At 46.1% G+C, this 18001-nt stretch overlaps 3 protein-coding genes across 5 annotated transcripts; all 3 read left to right on the top strand.

The window, feature by feature from the left end:
- Positions 1-50: 50 nt before the first annotated feature.
- Positions 51-5233, top strand: LOC100824897 (protein cereblon). 2 transcript variants are annotated; one of them, XM_010232847.2, is made up of 11 exons: positions 51-375; positions 994-1055; positions 1139-1219; positions 1849-1961; positions 2046-2108; positions 2485-2586; positions 2680-2877; positions 2965-3172; positions 3402-3607; positions 4520-4683; positions 4790-5233. In XM_010232847.2, the coding sequence occupies exons 1-11, from the start codon at positions 182-184 to the stop codon at positions 4941-4943; spliced, it is 1545 nt and encodes a 514-aa protein (XP_010231149.1). In that variant the 5' UTR covers positions 51-181; the 3' UTR covers positions 4944-5233. The 2 variants fall into 2 exon arrangements, with proteins under 2 accessions (XP_010231149.1, XP_003566024.1); XM_003565976.3 differs by having other exon boundaries at positions 52-375; positions 2680-3172.
- Positions 5234-6726: 1493 nt separating this feature from the next.
- Positions 6727-9439, top strand: LOC100824585 (probable pectinesterase 53). 2 transcript variants are annotated; one of them, XM_003565975.4, is made up of 4 exons: positions 6733-7511; positions 7611-8016; positions 8748-8983; positions 9069-9439. In XM_003565975.4, the coding sequence occupies exons 1-4, from the start codon at positions 7060-7062 to the stop codon at positions 9214-9216; spliced, it is 1242 nt and encodes a 413-aa protein (XP_003566023.3). In that variant the 5' UTR covers positions 6733-7059; the 3' UTR covers positions 9217-9439. The 2 variants fall into 2 exon arrangements, with proteins under 2 accessions (XP_014753881.1, XP_003566023.3); XM_014898395.2 differs by lacking the exon at positions 8748-8983 and having other exon boundaries at positions 6727-7511.
- A 1062-nt stretch (positions 9440-10501) lies between these two features.
- LOC100824279 lies at positions 10502-13767 on the top strand. Its single transcript, XM_024458762.1, has 4 exons — positions 10502-10565; positions 10750-11164; positions 12830-12962; positions 13060-13767. The coding sequence occupies exons 1-4, from the start codon at positions 10502-10504 to the stop codon at positions 13609-13611; spliced, it is 1164 nt and encodes a 387-aa protein (XP_024314530.1). The 3' UTR covers positions 13612-13767.
- Positions 13768-18001: the final 4234 nt, after the last annotated feature.

The raw sequence follows: 18001 nt of genomic DNA, 5'->3' as shown, positions 1-18001 counted from the left end.
GGAATGGATGTACGAGAAGCCTTCGCGTCTTCGATAAGTTTCCCCTTCGAAGAAACTAGAGCGTCAGAGGCCCAGGCAAAATAGAAAAATCGGAGAGGAACACTGGAGAAAGCTAGGCCAAATCTCGCTTTGCGATTTCGGCGTGGTCTCCGTCCTTGGCCTCGGCGTCGCGGGTGGCGAGATGGCGAGAGACTGGGAGGGGATCCCGGCGAGGGAGCGGCGGCAGATGGAGGAGATCCGGCAGCTCGACGGTGTGGAGCTCAACTTCGTGGTGCTCGACAGTGACGACGACGAGGAGGACGAAGAGGAAGAGGAGGAGGAGGACGAGGAGGAGGAGGAGGAGGACCGCCTTCGCTCCATCGGCTCTTTCAGGAGGTCATCTCGCAACACCTCTCGTCTCCCTGCTCCCATGTGACATCCGCGCTGCACGGTTGCGTGCTCGATTGATTGCTGCTCTAGGGCCGAGGAACTGTAGAGTTGGGACTAGTGGAATCGGTGTTGCCGAGGCTGTTATTTTGGTGGCGATCAACCTAAGAGAGCATTTCGAGGTGAGGGTTTCGAGGGTGAGAAACTGAGAACGGAGGGCGTTGCAGTTGGATAAGGTTTAGGCGTATGGATTGTGTACTCTAGTTTCGCCTCCATAAAGAAATATTGTCACCAGCCTAAACCATAGAGTGGAGGAAGAGTTAGATTTCGGGGCAAAGGAACCTCTCCCGCATCCATGACCTAAATATCACTTTGTACGGCTCGATTTGCTTTGCAATTATTCGTCTTGTCTTTGCTTGTGTTACTTTAAGCTTTATCTCATGATCAGATGTGGTAAAAGATTATAGTATAGCTTGGGCCAATTTTCAGCCTTCTATCTTTTGTTCACTGTATTAGTATCGACAAGGTCGGTGCCTTGGAAGAATACACGCAACTTCTCGTTAGTTAGTTTTTCATTAGACTTTGAAGATATTTCTCCCTATTCATTTCCTGATTCGTGTGTATCAGGTTGGATAACGCGGTGGCTGGCAGAGACGGAAGTCCAACCTCATTGCACTCTTATCTCGGTGGTAAATATCATTGCTATTTGCTAACCTCCACATTTTTATGATGCTAATTACTTAGTGTAAATTTGTCTTTCTGTGTCACTCAGCGGTTGATGATACACCGGGTAGAAAAATGGTTCTATTAGATGCTGGTGCAGTCCTCAGCTTGCCAATGCTCTTTCTTCATGGTAATGCCATTCTTTGTTTTTATTTACAGTGTTAACCGTCAAACATGTACCCTTTATTTTCATGACTTGTCAACCTTGAAGATGCATGAATTGGTGCTTAGTCAAATTTACCTGACTTCATTTGTTAGATAATTTTTGCTGCCCCAGAGTCATCCTTCCACTGTCTCTTTTGAAGTATTTTGATACTTAATACTTTACCGTTACTGTTTGTCTGATTTGTCTAGTTTCAGGATATCAATGTCTTGTGTTATTATTAGTTGCCCACAACAGATATATTTTAGGTCCATTAAAAGCCACAGTCCAGAGCAGCATGTGTATCTAGCATTTGTAGTAGGATCTAGGGTTTCTCTTGATTATTGATGATTTCATATGTGTATACGACTAGATAAGTTATATCCAGTAGTGACTAGTCTATGAGCAATCCTAATTCCTAAGAAGGCAATATGTCGATTGCTTGCTATTCTTATCCTTTTACGTGGTCTCTGAAAATATATTCTTAGATGCAAAGCCAGAGCCATTAATAAGAGGCACAAATCCCCGCCAGTCTTTAACCTGACCCGTGAGTAATGGTGTAAAGTTAATATTGTCTTTCTGATAGACTCAAATGTAATGCTATGAATCTTTTGCAGATGTCGTCCTATTTCCTGAAGCTACCCTGCCTCTGAGACTAATTCATGCTAGTCTTGTGGTAGCTGTTGAGAAAGCTTTGAGACATGTCGATGCTCCAAACACAATTGGTGTGGTGCGTCCCAATCATGTTACAAATTTACAATCAGCTGCTTTTACTTGTGGATTTCCTTTCTAACGACCATGGTCCAATGTTTAGGTTCTCATGCATAGACGGCTAAATCATCAATATGTTAACGCCTCAGTTGGAACAACAGCAGAGGTGCGGCACACTTTATCTGCTATACTTTGAGTTGCAATTTTCGGACCAGTTATAGATTCTTTACCAATCACTCATGTTCTTGGGTTCCTCACTATTTTAGTTTTTTTTTGTGCCAACATTCTCTGTGGACCAATTACAGGAATGTATCTTTATTCCTATATGAGTTATTAGTTAGTTACCCTATGGCACACATGTAATACAGGTTTGTATTCTATTGCTGCATGTGATAAATTTCAAATTAACCCCCTTACTATGATAACTTTCAAGGATAAAAATGTTATGTGTAATTTTATTCCATCTGCGTTTTATGGTTGCAACAATTTCTTCTGAACAGTCTGGTCAGATGAGTTAACATTCTGTTTATTTGTTGCAACAGATACGGCAACTTGGACGATTGGATGATGGTTCAGTAAATGTTCTAACCCGTGGTCAGCAACGATTTCGTCTGATCCGTCACTGGGAGGATGTTGATGGGGTGGTAAGTATAATACCTAATTGAGTAGGCTTATTTTATGTTCTGGATTAGAAGAAGGGTATAATCTAGCTTCATTTCATTTACTCTTGTCATTAGGTGTGGGGTGACATCCAAATCATTGAAGAAGATACTCCTCTCAGAACTCCAAGAGATGCTTTTGCTCAACTAGCTGCATGTAGCAGCTTCCGGCCGCATACTTCTTCACCGGTTATGAGTTCAGATGTCTCCCAAATCAAGCAACAGAATCATATGGATTCAAAACTAGATTGCGATTCCCCGTCTCACACAAGTACTGTAAGTGATCATTCAACAATGGCTGCAAAGATGTGCCACTCACGTTCACAATCCAGCAATTCAATGAAGTTATGTGTTTCTGGTCAGTCAGTAATGAAAACCTTTGTTGATGACGATGACGATGATATTGCTGCTAGTTGGTGCTCGTCAAGTGCAAGAGCAACACGTAAAAAGCAACAGCATCAGTGCACACCTGCTAGTTACTCAAAGCAGCCAGTTCAGGCATCACTGTCATTTTGGCCTCGATGGGTTTATGAAATGTACGACTCATACACACTTGCTCGTAGAGCTGCGGGTAGGTGAGGTGCTCCTGTTTTATTGAACTTATTTTGTATGAATCTTGCAGTACATTGTTGTCATTCCTTATTTCATTGGATCTTGACTGAACAATGGTAACTTCATGTATGTATTGTTTCCTTAGAAAAGTACCCGTTCATCATTGTGATTGAGAGCTAAATGTGGAAATCCTTAGATATGTTGCAGTATTCAGTTGCTTTTTTTTTACACCATTCCCTTTGTTGCAGAATTGTGGAAACGCACAATAAAAAACTCAAACATGGATGATCATGTGGGGAAACCAGATCTTTTGTCATTTTACATTGGAAGCAAACTTCCTGTATCAGAATCTGGAAGACAAAAATTGCTGGAGATTGATGGAATTGTGTATCGCCTGCAAAGGGAGATCCAGCTTCTAAAGATCTTCGATATTATAAAATGCTGTCGTTGCAAGGTAACAACCTTCTGTACCTGGAATTGATATGTTGACGAGTTTCTGATAAGAACTGATATCTTGCACTAGGCTTTGGTCTGTGCTTTTCCTTTCAGCTTCTCTAGATTACAAAAGCAAACTTGTAAGTCATACAATCACAGTTTAATGTTTTGGTGCACAACAATAGCACGAGTCAACAATATCTCCAGTTCATTGTCTTGGGTCAATAGCAAAAGATATCATGCAACATGTACAGTTCATTGTTTTGGGTCAATAGCAAAAGATATCAGGCGACCGATACAGTTTAGAGGTGAAAAGTACACGTCTCTGACCTGTCCTTAGTAAATTTCCACTTTTCAGTATACAATACATCCATCCCAACATAGAGGAAGAGAACAGTCTCAGCCATCAAGGGCAAGGATGATGCAAATGCACACCTGAGTCGATGAAAGGGCTGGCAAAAATGAGCCAACGGTTTTTCACTAAACTGAAGATAGAGAGCACTTCTTGTAATAACACTGACTTGCAACTATAATTATTTGGTGTAAATGACTGAAAGAAAGAAAGAGATTTAGAACTATAATTACTTCAGTGAACATAAGATAAATGGACAGAGCCAAACATTCATGTTTGCAATACATAAATAGAGAGGAACGTTGTGTCACAATTGAAAGAGAATGGAAAAATAGTTTCTGTTTATGAAAGTTTCTCTTTCAGTTGTCACCTCTATACTGTATCAGTTGCATGATATCTTTTGCTGACCAGAAACAATGAACTGGAGATACTATGGACATGTGCTTTTGTTGTGCACCAAAACATTGATCTGTGGTTGTATGACTTATAAGTCGATTTTGTGTTCTATCCTATGTAACAGTTGGATATGCGTGTTTGAGAAGAAGAAAATATGTGCTGAAATTTCTGTTTTTATGATAGTCCAAACTAGCAAAACGGAGCGATCTGGTGGAGATGTCTTGCGATGGGCCTGTTGGTACTCATGTCAACCCTCATGGTTTTGTGCATAGTATTATAACAGTGAACAATGCAACTGGGCTTGCTCTAGTGGGGACTTCTTCAAAAGAATACAGCTGGTTTCCAGGGTATTAGCTTACCTCCACTCCTTGCTATGTTTTCAGTCGCCTCCATGTTTATTGTACAATATCTGAATGTAACAATAAGTAGTAAGCACATTATTTTGCTACGCAGATACTCTTGGACGATCGGGGAATGTGCCAACTGTGGCAACAACATAGGCTGGTTCTTCAAAACCACCAAGAAGCATCTGTGCCCAACATACTTTTGGGGGATCCGTACCGCCCAAATTGCAGATGTTGTAGAAGAAGATGATCTGGAAGAATGATGCTCTCCATGTAAAGCAAACTCTGTATGACTTGTGATGTCTTCCTTTTTTGGCTCACTCCATGGTAAAGAGCTTGTCTAGGTATAGTTTCTTCATTTTTAGCCATAGGCACCGGCAACTGGGGACATAGTACCTGCCGTTTCACCTTCCGAATGGTCGTGATGAACTTGTAAAACTAGTCACCACCTTGGGTGTGTTGTACTGTGTTGTACCCCGGGCTTTGTTACAGACGTTTTCCGAAATGAATGTGGTACATACCCTGGGTCGTGTGACCATTTTCAGAGTACTCACATCGTTCACTTCAGTCGTGCCCTTTGTTCATTTGCAGCAATTGTTTTAGGTTTTACAGTCTGTTCAGCCTATAAGTCGTCGTCGTCTCCACGAGAATCGGAATTTGAAGGCAGCGGGCTATAAAACGGAAACCTGAATCAGCGGTCCATATTAATAGTTTGGTGGGCTCATTTCGCAGTTCATCTTGCCCTTGCACTCTTTGGAGAGGATACGGCCCCCAGCAAAACCCACAGTGAAGCGTGCTTGGTTCTGTTAGGTACTGCCCTCGACCAAAAAAAAGTCTAAGGCACCACGGCTTTTCCAAATGATTTTCCCAAATGGTTTCTTCCCTTTCATTTTGTAAGGGGATATGTTTTCGACAAAAGAGATTCGGTTCTGAAAAAAACACGGCTCCGTCCTGCAGAAGCAGGAGGAAGAAGAAACTTGCATTTGTCCATACTCACGTACACACGAGTGCAGTAGCGGTATAGTGGCCCTATGCGTGTGGTACACTGGGTACCCCATAGTTCAGCACGGAGCTGGAGCCAACAGCAAGAACGCTGCTAGCCATAGCTAGCAAGTGTCGAGTAGCAATGCAGAGCATATGGCCGGGATTCTACGTGGAGTGTTGTCCTTTTGTTTCAGCCAGTTTCTGTGGAGCTGGTAGCGATTGGCCGGTATTCCGATACCGCCCTTCATATAAGGATTAAGGAGTACTGAAGCTAGAGAGGCCTCACGGGTGACAGAACAGAAGCAAGGCCATGGTAACATCACGTACCCTCTCATACTTGATGGAACGATCTGAAGTACTAGTGGACATCCTATCCTGTTTAACCTGTCATTTAGAGGATTCTGCGGTTTTAAGCTGCAAGAATAGCAGTGGTACGTACTTGACGGTAACCATCGGTAGCTTAAAATTTCATGATTTGGTTGTAGAATTAGATAGGCTAAAGCTAAACATGTATAAGATGATGACCGTATATAATTCACAAGTTCTAAACTCGTGCGTGGTGTCTTCACTTTTCTCTAGTGAGAGATACATAGCAACTTTCATCGCTCAAAAAATAAATAAATAGGTACGTACAATTTTCAGAAAGGGGGTATTTAGGACTCAAGACGACTTAATGATAGTTTAGTCACAAGTTCTAGCAAACTCATGCTGGATTCTTGTACATTTGCGATCGAAACCTAAAGCTGTTCCCATCCTTTTGTGCATGACGGCTTGTTACTCTTCCCGCAAAAAAAAAAGAAAGACGACGTAACTCTGTTTCCAGGCACCCATCCACTAGAATCCAAAGACCCACGAATGGAACCAGGATAGAAGAAAACAGTGCTCAAAACAACGCAAAACCACGGGGCAAAACACAAACAATACTACATACACGCCTTGCTACGGGAGGCGGGAGCGTCCGTCCGTACCGAAGACCGCAAAGAATTTACACGCCGTACGCAGCCCGAAGAGAATTCCCCGCAGCGTCGCAATGCCACTTAAAGAGTAGTACTAAGCCAAGGGAATGACGAACACACTTGCACATGCATGAGGATGTGGTGAACACCGCAGAGATGCCCGCGCTCCCGCGGCTCGTGATTAAGCCGTGGCATTCCATCGTGCCCTTCGGAAGCAAGCAGGGGACGCCCGTGATCTCCTTAAATTCTCCCCACACGCCCTATCCTTTCAACCAGCCTCGAGGATTAAACCTGACACACATCCCTCCCTTGTAGGCTAGCTAAGCCCAAACCGGTGACCACCGTCCACCGCAGCAGCCATATTACCAATCGCCGGCCATTGGCTTTCACAATTAACCACCAAACACATTGTCAGCTTGCCACCACCGGCCGGCCGGCAATGGCCATGCCATGGGCACGGCTCCTGGCCTGCGTGGTCGCCGTGCTGCTGCTGCTCGGCGCCAACGTAGTAGAGTCCGGCAGCCGGCACCAAGGCCGGCACCACGGGCGCAGCAGCAAGTCCCCCCTGCGTCGACCAGGCAAGAAGCAGGCAGCATCGCCGGGGCCGGCAAAGAAGAGGAATGAAACGCGGGAAGCAGAGGCGATCGAGCTCGGGTTCACGAGCTGGGTGCAGTACATGGGCGGGCCGGAGCACAGCGCCTTCCTGCGAGCGCTGCGGCTCAACGTCGACGTCCCCGCCCGCGGGGCGTCGTTCCTCTCGCCGGTGCGCACGCTGGTGGTGGATAAGAGCCCCGGCGCGGGCAACTTCACGAGCATCCAGGCCGCCGTGGACTCTCTCCCGCTCATCAACCTCGCCCGCGTCGTCATCCGGGTCAATCCCGGCACATACACGTACGTCTAAACGCTGCGTAATTGATCAGACATTATTGCTCTCTTTGTTGGTGCAGCTGTGCTTTGGATGAATGGAATGAGATTGTGCACAATGTGCAGGGAGAAGGTGAACATATCGCCGATGCGGGGGTTCGTGACGGTGGAGGGGGCCGCGGGGGCGGAGAAGACGGTGGTGCAGTGGGGGGACACGGCGGAGACGGCGGGGCCCTGGGGCCGGCGGTCGCCGCTGGGCACGTTCGCGTCGGCCACATTCGCCGTGAACGCGCAGTTCTTCGTGGCCAAGAACATCACGTTCAAGAACACGGCGCCGGTGCCGAGGCCTGGGGCGCTGGGGAAGCAAGGGGTGGCGCTGCGGATCTCGGCGGACAACGCGGCGTTCGTCGGGTGCAACTTCCTGGGCGCGCAGGACACGCTCTACGACCACCTGGGCCGGCACTACTACAGGGACTGCTACATCGAAGGCTCCGTCGACTTCATCTTCGGCAACGCCCTCTCCCTCTACGAGGTATGCACTGCATCAAGTGTTTTACGGGTTAATTGTTGTCAGCTCAAGGGCGGCTGATTAGATTAGGACCTGCAATCCAAATCAACAGAATTTCTTTGCTCAGTGGCTCAGTGCGATGTGTCAGTGAGTCCGCGGGAACCTATACAGCACAAAGAGAGCGACATGTCAGCGCTCACCGGGCCACAGCTAGCTAGCTCTCTGACAGAGCAGAGCATCCATCTTGGCCGACGCCTGTCCCACGTAGGAGTAGAAAGGGCCGTATAGTATAGCACCATAGATACGGTCCCAGCAGCAAATTAGACATTCCGGGCGTGAACGAGATCTCATTCTCTGGCTGGCAGCCAACCGCGCGCTCGATGCTGGTCGTGGCCTCGTTCGCTGGGACGGGAATGTTTGCAGATTCCCGTGAGTTAAATCGGGCTTTTGAGGGGGGGTTTAACTGAAGCGAACGTGTTGTCGCCCCCATTGTCGTCGTGCGCCAGCGCTGTTTGCGATTTGGGTTTTCTGAAGGCGGCAGGTTCTGCGGGTTCTGGTCCCTGTGAGGCGACCTGGCCCCAGGTGCCGGCCGGCCGCGCTCGATCCGGCCCGTGACGGAGGAGCTAGCAGCTGGTGCTTTTTTTCTTTGCCAGTCTGCTTTGTGTACCCCATCCTCGGAACTTACCTGGATTGGGTAACATTGCCAATGTTTTTAGCGTCATTACCAACACTCAAATGAGTAATGTACGGCGCAGGGGTGCCACGTGCACGCGATCTCGCCGCGGTACGGGGCGCTGACGGCGCAGGGGCGGACGAGCCTGCTGGACGACACGGGGTTCTCGTTCCTCAACTGCCGTGTGACGGGCTCCGGCGCGCTCTACCTGGGGCGCGCCTGGGGCACCTTCTCCCGGGTCGTCTTCGCCTACACCTACATGGACAACATCATCATCCCCCGCGGCTGGTACAACTGGGGCGACCCAACGCGCGAGATGTAATGCTAAGCCCGTCCCATTTCACTCTCATCTCTGCTTTTGCTTTCTCAGATGGTGCCTGACGACGGGGTTTTTGGTCTGCAGGACGGTGTTCTACGGGCAGTACAAGTGCACGGGGCCGGGGGCCAACTACGCCGGCAGGGTGGACTGGTCGAGGGAGCTCACCGACGAGGAGGCCAAGCCGTTCATCTCCCTCAGCTTCATCGATGGGTTGGAATGGCTCAGGTTGTAGCACGAAATTAATGAACTCGACTGATTTATTAGTGGTACTAGCTACCTTGTGAAAACAAGAGGAGAAGCACAAAAGAAAGAAGTACGGAGTACGTAGCAGAGTAACTTGATCTGGTCGCAAAATTGGCATGTCACACCGATTCGTTTTGGCTGTCATGAGTTTCTGACGAAGACAGAAAAGGCAGCATGCATTTGTGCAGTGTTGAGTGACTGACAACATTTTATTTTGGAGAAACAGAAAAATATTCTGAGAAGAACTTTCCCGCAAACAAATCGGAAAGGCCGAGAAGAACAAGTCGTGACGGGGTGGAGAAGTTCGGCCGAAGAAGTAGCGGCATCAACGAGTACGTCCTCAGCCCAGCCCATATAGAAACATCATCCATCGTGGGCCGGCGCACATCACTTACAACCAAGTAAACGGCCCATCACAGCCCTACGTTGAACACGTTTCGTCTCTTCAGTTCTCAAAAAAAAAAACGTTTCGTCTCTTCAAACAAACAATTCCACCACTGTTGCTAAAAACAGAAGGAAGAAAAAAATCACTGCTTTTCACAAAATCTTACCGTCCCGTATAATCATTTGCCAAGAAAAAACTTACAGCACCGATGATGCTAGTGAGTAGATTCTTTTTTTAAGGATATAGTGAGGAGATTTGATATACAGGTCCTCCTACTGTCAGCCAGTCCTGTGCTTCTGTCCTGCACCGGCCAGAGAGCCACTGTAAAATGTCAGCCGAAGGCTACTTGCACGCTCACGCTACGCAGCGAAGTTGCCGGGGGCGACACGGGCAGTCAGTCAGGCAGCGGAACCCGTGTTGCCCCCACAGCGCGCACGCACGCACGCTTGCTCCCGTTCGTACGCCAGCAGGGACAGATCCAGACGACACCGATCTGCCAAAAAGGCAGTGCTACTCCTGTAAGATCTAGATCCCGACCGCATGCAGCGGGAGAGAAAAACAAATCTCGGCTCCGTCTCCATCCTTCAGCCGTCCGTCCGTCCCCTTCCGGCTTCCGAGTCACTTCCCGTCGTCGTCGGCTGGAAACAAAAACTGACAGCTGCAAGCCGTATCGTCTCCAATGGGGGTGGGTTCAGACTTCAGAGTTCGGACAGCTTGGCGGGAGCAGCAATCGGGTGAAAGAGAGAGTGAAAGCTGATAAGTAAAAAAACTGCGGGTGCGTTTGGATCTTAAGCAAAAATTAGTTGTAGCCTTGCTTAGCAAAGGTAGGCCTTTAGTAGAAAAATAAAAGCCAGATTTGCCCAGCAAACTAGTCAAGAGGGGTTAGAAAATGCTTGTACAGCCGGAAGAGCCAATTCGGCTCTCCTCCAGCGACAAGAAGCTAAGCCGTGAAGGTAACTGCTCCACTAACTGTACTCTTGTTCATCGTTGGCTGGTTGCTAGGCAAGTGAACCAAATAATTAGCCTAGCTTGCAGGTTGTAGCCCGTCCTATCCCAACTTCTGCGGTCGTAACCACAATCTGAACCAAACGATGATTTGAACGCACTAAAATCTGTAAACGCAACTGCTTCGTGTAGTGTATATTCTGCAGCGAGTCCAAAAAAATTACCCACTGCCATCCATAAGTGATACCGTTTCGCTTCTTTTTCTTCCCCAGCCCTGCGAAGACCACGCGTTTTCTCCTATCTCACATCGAGAGGAGACAGAAACCCGTGAGCGTCTAGGGTTCCAGCAAGTCGCCGCTCCTCTGCCGCCTGTCCGGCCGCTCCCTGCGTCCGCCCTCGTCTTGCTCCAGCACAACAACTCGACCCCCCCCCATCCTGAACCCCGCTTCCTCTGGACAGTCTGCCGGCGGCGAGGCAATATTCCGGTGAGGCGCAGCTCCTTGTTTCTTCTTCCCGTGTCCCGGTCTGAGGAGGACTCGAATCGCATCCCCGACCAGCAAGCCACCCCCTTTTGTGCTGCTCACGGCCGGCCGAATCTTTTCCTGAGGTACATGACTCTTCCCATCTTCTGCTTGCTCTCTTACGCATAACTCCATGCCTATGTCGATGCTATATGATACCATAGCTGTGTATTGGTATATTGGTTGTGTGCTTCATCAATTATCAATTTATCATGCCTGAAATCAATTAATTTTGTTGTTTGATTGAAGTATGGCTGACAAGGCAGTTTGGGATGATGAAAACGTGAGCCACTTTATTGATATTTGCAAAGAAGAGATTAGTAATGGGAACAGGCCCTTAGGTTTTTTCAATAGAATTGGTTGGAAAAATCTTGGTGACAAGTTTGAAGCAAAATCTGGGAAGAAGCTCACAAAGACTCAACTAAAGAATAAGTGGGACAATCTGAAAAAAGAAGAGTAAAATGCAACCGCGGTCCTACTACTTTCACAAAGGTGTCAAGTTAGTTCTAAATGTTTGAAAATGCACGTCTAAGTTCTATATCTTTGATCAGTGGTTCACCACAGGTCCTACATGTGTATGCGTCTCTCTAACCGCTCGACGTGGCGGTTTGACCTTTGCCACGTGGCATGGGCCCATATATGTCAGGTACCCTTTTCAATAAAACACTTGCAAAACACCCCCTGCCTGCTATGTTCTTCACACCCGTGGTCCTGCTCTAGCACCCCTCCGCCTGCCTCCACCTCCTCGGCCCCACGAACACCGCCGCCCCACTGCGACCTGCTCCGGCTGAGGCCTCGCTGTCGCCCACCTCTCCTGTGTCCTGGACCCAGCAAGAAGCAGGAGATGGAGCTCCGGTTTGCTACAAATAAAGGCCTGAAATTCAATGTTGACAAGGCTGGAGCTATGCACATGCTCTAAACAAGGCACATGACGGCAATGCCAATGGTGGCTTTGGTAGTCCGGTGACTGAAGTTCTGAAGAGTGTGCATATCAGTGGCACCATCAATGGAAGCTGTGGAAGTCCTGATCAAGAGATCGAACATTTAAGAATAGTGTTTGAGGTGGCTGAGATGCAGTACCAGGAGGAGCAAACTCGGATGACCATCGAGACAAAATCAGCCTATGAATATTGGAGAATGTGAAATCTGAGTGTGCGCACAATTTGTGATATTGAGCTCAAGCTGACGAGCTAATTGCAGCATTGGCAGGCCGCAGGCAACGCGCATGACCTTCACACGAGGCCGAGAAAAGCAGTCGTCGCGTCGCCAGGGCCTAGAGCAGCTTTGCTCTGGACTGGACTCCGCGCAGGCAACGAACACCGTCGGCCAGGAGCCCCGCCGCCGCCTCGACCCGTCCTTCTCCCCACAGAGCCCCACCGCGCCTTGACCCGTCCTTCTCCCCACCGAGCCACGTCGAGGCGCCCGCCTCGCCTTCCTGTAATGAAAGCCGCCGTCGCGCGGAAGCACTTGCAGGAGATGCTCGCCTTCTGCGCCCTCAAGGAGGAGGCCAAGGAAGTCACGAACAAGGTCGCCGCACAGAGGAGGCAGTTTTTTTTTGCAAGTGTTTTATTCGAAAGGGTACCTGACAGGTGGGACCATGCCACGTGGCAAAGGTCAAACCGCCACGTCGTCCGGTCAGAGAGACGCATACACATGTAGGACCTGCGGTGAACCACTAATCAAAGATATAGGACCTAGACGTGCATTTTCAAACATTTAGGACTAACTTGGCACGTTTGCGAAAGTATTAGGATCGCGATTGCATTTTACTCAAAAAAGAATATACATGGTTCGGAGTTGAAAAATGCAACTACTGGACTTGGATGGCTTGATGATAGGCAAACGGTTGATTGTTCTAAAGAATGGTGGGATGAACACATTGAGGTAAGTTACAAATTTAATTTCAGAGATGCAACAATGCTGAAAAGGGTACATTTGTATTTATAGGATTGCACTGTCTAAGTTACAAATTTAATTTCAGAGATGCAACAATGCTGAAAAGGGTATCAAGTGCAACGATATGAAGTTTAGAAAGCATGGAGTGAAGCATTTGGATGATTTGCACATAATGTTTGCTAAGATACATGTAACAGGTTCAAGTGCAGGCTGTCCTGGAGATGTGTCCAGTGCTAATGACAGTGATGAGGATGTGATTGTGGTGCAGCAAACTAATGATAGTCCTGAAATAAAGTTAGCTCCTTTGAAGAAACCAAAAACAAGCAAGAAGCGCAAGGAATCCTCAAATGCAAGCGAAGAGAAAGATGAGAAAAATCCCTTCTATAGGTCGTACAAGAGCACTTGTGGTAGGATCGGAGCTGCAGCTGACAATATATCCTCAAGTGTTCAAGCATCATCAGCTCCTCATCCAACCAGCCATGTCCCTAGTATTGCAGATGTCATGCAAATGGTCAAAGATTGTGGGGTGCAAGTAGGAACTGCTTTGATGCACACAGCCACCATGTTGATCATGAAGCCTGATTTCAGAGAGATATTCAGTAAGCTTCAGACAAAAGAAGGGCGATTGATTTGCTAGAGAGAGAGCCGAAGAAGAGCATGTAGAATCCTTTTTTCTGTTGTTGTTTGCTGTGAACCGCTATTGTGTCGTGTTGACAAGGATTATTTTCTGTTCTTGAGAACCGTTATTTTCTGTTGTTGAGAATCGTTATTGTGTTTTGTTGAGAACCGTTATTTGCCGTGATGAATGTCATGATTGTGAACCATTATTTTTGTCCAATTGTGCATGTCGAGAGTATTGATCCTACCATGATTGTTAATTTTACCATGTCTCCAGTGTTGCGCTGATTATTAACGTGAACATGTCTCCATGTGTGTAGATGGATACAAACACGGAAGACTTGGCAAAAAAAGGACATGATGGGCTTCTATTTCTAGCTGAACTTGCGCAACAGGCTGCCATCATTGGGAATATGGGTGACCTCTATGCTGAACGCTATTTGCACAAAGATTCTTATAGAGAAGCTCCTGAACTGGATTGCAATGGGTCATGAGATGCTTTGGTCGGCCTAGATATTTTTACAAGATGTTTCGCATGAGCCCTGAGGTGTTCACGTCACTCCATGATTTGCTTGTCTCTACTTATGGTTTGAAATCAAGTATCCATGTTTCATCAATTGAGTCACTTGCCATGTTCTTATGGATTGTTGGAGGCCCCCAAGCATTTGCACAAGCTAAAGACCGTTTTGTAAGGTCATTGTGGACAGTTCACACAAAGTTCAAGGAAGTATTGTTATCTTTGCGCAAATTAGCAAAAGATAACATTGTACCATGAGATCCTACTTTCAGTAGAGAGCACGGGAGGGTTAAGGAAGATCACTTTTCGCCTCACTTCAAAGGCGCTATTGGTGCTATAGATGGATCACATGTCCCTTGTATAGTGCCTGCAGATGCGACGGTTAACCACACATGTCGGCATGGATATACATCTCAAAATGTGCTTGCAATATGTGACTTCGACAAGAGGTTTACATTTGCCGTTGCTGGTTGGCCGGGCTCAGTACATGACACGAGGGTCCTCCATCATGCATCTGCGAATTTCCCTTCCTTTCCTGTCCCACCTAAAGGTATAACACAATTATATATGTTTCTATTAATTCTTTTGTTATTTCTGCATGCTCACGGGTTGTTTTTTTCCAGGAAAATACTACCTTGTAGACTCCGGTTATCCAAACCAAACTGGATATCTTGCTCCATTCAAAGGGAGTACATACCATTTGCCGGAATTCCGTCTTCACCGTGGGCGTCCACCTCAAGGGAAGTATGAGATCTTCAATTTCTTGCATTCATCACTATGCAATGTCATTGAGCGTGCATTCAGAGTCTTGAAGCAAAAGTGGCGCATATTGAAAGCTATGCCGAGTTTCTCTCTTCGTAGCCATACATTCTTGCTTGCATGTCATTGCACAATTTTATCCGTGATAGCAAATTGCGTGATGAGGAGTTCGATAAATGTGACGGAGATGGGGACTATCTACCTGAAGCAGCACGTGGATCAGCACAAGTACACGGAGATATGTTGCTCCAGAGGTGGAGAATGAGGAAACCATGAATGATATTCGTAGTAGGATCGCAGATGCTTTGCTAGCTGCAACAGAAGGATAGAGCAGCTATGTTGATGGAGGATATTGATCCATGCCTTTTGTTTGATCCGTATGTCTAGCTTTTGTAATAATTTTAGGAACTAACTTCTAAAAACTTATCTATGAGTAGGCAATAATAAAAAGATGGCTGTCCCAAATTGGTCATTTACATACCAATGAATGAACTTATCTATGTTTTTTTATCAAAACGCATACAAACAGTCTCACATGGTCTCGAGGGCATTATAGACAATTCTAACCAAACTCACAGTTCACAGTTGCTCCAACCTAACAACTTGCTGAGAAATCCACAGTTCCTATCTCACAGCTGCTATTCCACAGTTCACAGTTCACAGCAGCTTTCTCGGAATCCACAGCTCAACCAAACACACCCTAAGTTAGACCAGCTGAGAATCCAAACACACCGTGTCTCCGGAAGCAAGCGAGTTTGAAACTTCAATTTGGTTGAACGGGCGGAAGAGCAGTTCATTGCTGATCTTCCATATTTGTTTAAGCCTGCCAATTTCAATTTGATCGAACGAGCTAAAAAGCGGTTCATTGCTGATACTCCGCATTTGTTTAAGCAGTCCTTCTTTCATGGTTTAAGAGCATGGACACAGCTTCGGTCGCATTTCCTAGCCACTCCATGAACAACCCTTTTTTTTTCTTTCATGAACTTGTATTGCATCTGGTTCCGTAGTCGTAATTGCAGAAATGCACGAGATGGACAGTCGGTTTTTTTTCTGACTTGGGCTACCCCCATTTTTCATTTCAATAACGAAACAAAACAGCGTATCAGTTATACAGAACCGCACAGACGGCCGGTTTTTGGGACTGAATCTGAGTAGTTCACCGGGTCTTTCCTACGCAACCAACTTCCCGTCCTCCACAACGTTGCCCAGAATCGGCGGGCCATAATGGCCGAGGGCAATATTTTCAGGTTGCTCTCTTTGTGCCGAGCCCCAATAGAAGGGGACCCATATTTTATGTATTTTCGTTTGTTTTCCCTTCGCTCGCCAATTGTGAGGCAATGTTCCGGACCATTATGATTTCAACATCCTTCAGCTAGTCAAGCCCGACAACTACGACGACACTCTCACTTAGTGGATTCACGCCTCTAAGGAGATTGACAAGAACAAAAGAAGAAACTATTTTAATGGTGTGGCCATTTACATCATGTGAAACATTTGGAAAGAGAGCAACCGGCGTATCTTTCAGGTCGTGGCCGCCCCAACTTTAGTCGTCGCTTCCCTGGCCCGTGACGCTACCGACGCTCATAGCATAGACTTGCTTTCTATCCGGTGACCGAGTGGTGAGGTGTACCTTTGACCTTTCGGCCAACTGTGCTTGGTCCGATGAGACGGATCGCTTTCTCATTTTCTTTGGCCTTTTTTGCCTTTTTTTTTACTTCGGTCTATTGTACATATGCTTGGTTTTCCCTGATATTGCATGGCAGACCTCCTGCCTTCTCGCCAAACAAAAACAATGGCTGAGGGCAGTGGTATAGGCAGGATTTTGAGTCAGGTTGGTAAACTATAAAAAAATATGACAAATAACCGAGAAAAAAAAAGTGTGTTTTTGAATGATCGAGTCAGAAATGGTGCGATCAAGATCAACGAGCCTATCTCATACAAGGAAACAAATATGTCAGTACGAGAAGGAGGCCGCGGACGAAAAAAAACATACTATGTAGACATTGCAAATCTAGCTAGGCTTGGATCTGGCCTTTTTATATATTTTTTGATTGAATTATATGGTTATATGAGCTAATGTAAAAATCGCAGCATGGTCCCCTATTCTACCCCCTTTGCTACGCCAATGGATTAAGGTTAGGGGAGTTGCTACCAAAAATAGCATGTTGCAATTAATTGGCTAAAATTATGACCGTTGAGTAGGATACATGACAAGTTGATCCGATGTCATTTGTTACTATGGTGGAATTTTAAATTCCTCTTATCAATTTGCGGTGAAATCAATGTATTAGACACATGTCAACAACAATTGTTAATTTTGCCATAACACCATCATGTTTAGACGTTAAGTTTAGAAACAAATTTAGAAATTAGAACTTTTGCATATTATGTGTTTGGATGCCATTAGAATTCAAAATAACTTCTATTTTTGTTGAATCGGGACATAGTAGAACACTCTCATCATCCTCTTATCTAATGAAATTGGTTTGACAGTTTAAGCATATTTGTCGAATACTACCACCGAAACGCCGATGCACCGTCGGATGCCGCCGTGGAATCTTTATTGGCCACCACTTCAACCTATGTGTGCAGCCATAGTCGTGACAGTTTCACCGGTCACCAATTTAACGTGTCGAATCTGCACTCTCTAATTTTGACCAAACTCTAAATCGATGTAAATGCTCATTATTTTCTAGAAATCCAACTCTATTTGAATTTGAAAAGAGTATAAAATTCCAACATCCCCAATCAAAATGCAAATCTGATATATAAAAACAAATATAAGATTATTTAGAAATCTAAACTAACGCTAAAAGTTAAGATTGTCATCTTTGTGGTGAAATATTGTTTCTGCAATTAGAGTCAGACAATACAACATTTTTCTACAAGCTTGGTTCGATGTTCTATGTTTTATTGCTTTCGATCTTCCGCCACCTCGTAGTATAGCAAACTTGTCGAGGAATTGGCTCATGGGTTAGCAAATCCACAAGTTGTTTACTCTAATATGGCAAGGTGACTTGTTGGTCCCTTTTTGAATTGTTGGAACGAGTTTGATTTTAACAGTTTATTGTTCAACTTTTTGCAAGTTATCAATATGGCAGGGCACTCAATTTGTACCTTTCTCTACTATGCT

Source organism: Brachypodium distachyon, chromosome 2 (assembly GCF_000005505.3).
Source record: "Brachypodium distachyon strain Bd21 chromosome 2, Brachypodium_distachyon_v3.0, whole genome shotgun sequence".
NCBI classification, from domain to species: Eukaryota; Viridiplantae; Streptophyta; class Magnoliopsida; order Poales; family Poaceae; genus Brachypodium; species Brachypodium distachyon.
The sequence above is the reverse complement of the archived record's forward strand: the minus strand, read 5'-3'. Positions and strand labels throughout refer to the sequence as shown.

Coding starts and splice junctions, on each gene's coding strand:
- LOC100824897 (XM_003565976.3), top strand. CDS start 182: ATGGCGAGAGACTGGGAGGGGATCCCGGCGAGGGAGCGGCGGCAGATG. Junction 1,220..1,848: donor GCCAATGCTCTTTCTTCATG/GTAATGCCATTC, acceptor AATCTTTTGCAG/ATGTCGTCCTATTTCCTGAA. Junction 1,962..2,045: donor CTCCAAACACAATTGGTGTG/GTGCGTCCCAAT, acceptor TCCAATGTTTAG/GTTCTCATGCATAGACGGCT.
- LOC100824279 (XM_024458762.1), top strand. CDS start 10,502: ATGCTTGTACAGCCGGAAGAGCCAATTCGGCTCTCCTCCAGCGACAAG. Junction 10,566..10,749: donor CAAGAAGCTAAGCCGTGAAG/GTAACTGCTCCA, acceptor TGCTTCGTGTAG/TGTATATTCTGCAGCGAGTC. Junction 12,963..13,059: donor GGTGGGATGAACACATTGAG/GTAAGTTACAAA, acceptor ATTTAATTTCAG/AGATGCAACAATGCTGAAAA.
- LOC100824585 (XM_003565975.4), top strand. CDS start 7,060: ATGGCCATGCCATGGGCACGGCTCCTGGCCTGCGTGGTCGCCGTGCTG. Junction 7,512..7,610: donor GTCAATCCCGGCACATACAC/GTACGTCTAAAC, acceptor CACAATGTGCAG/GGAGAAGGTGAACATATCGC. Junction 8,984..9,068: donor GGCGACCCAACGCGCGAGAT/GTAATGCTAAGC, acceptor TTTGGTCTGCAG/GACGGTGTTCTACGGGCAGT.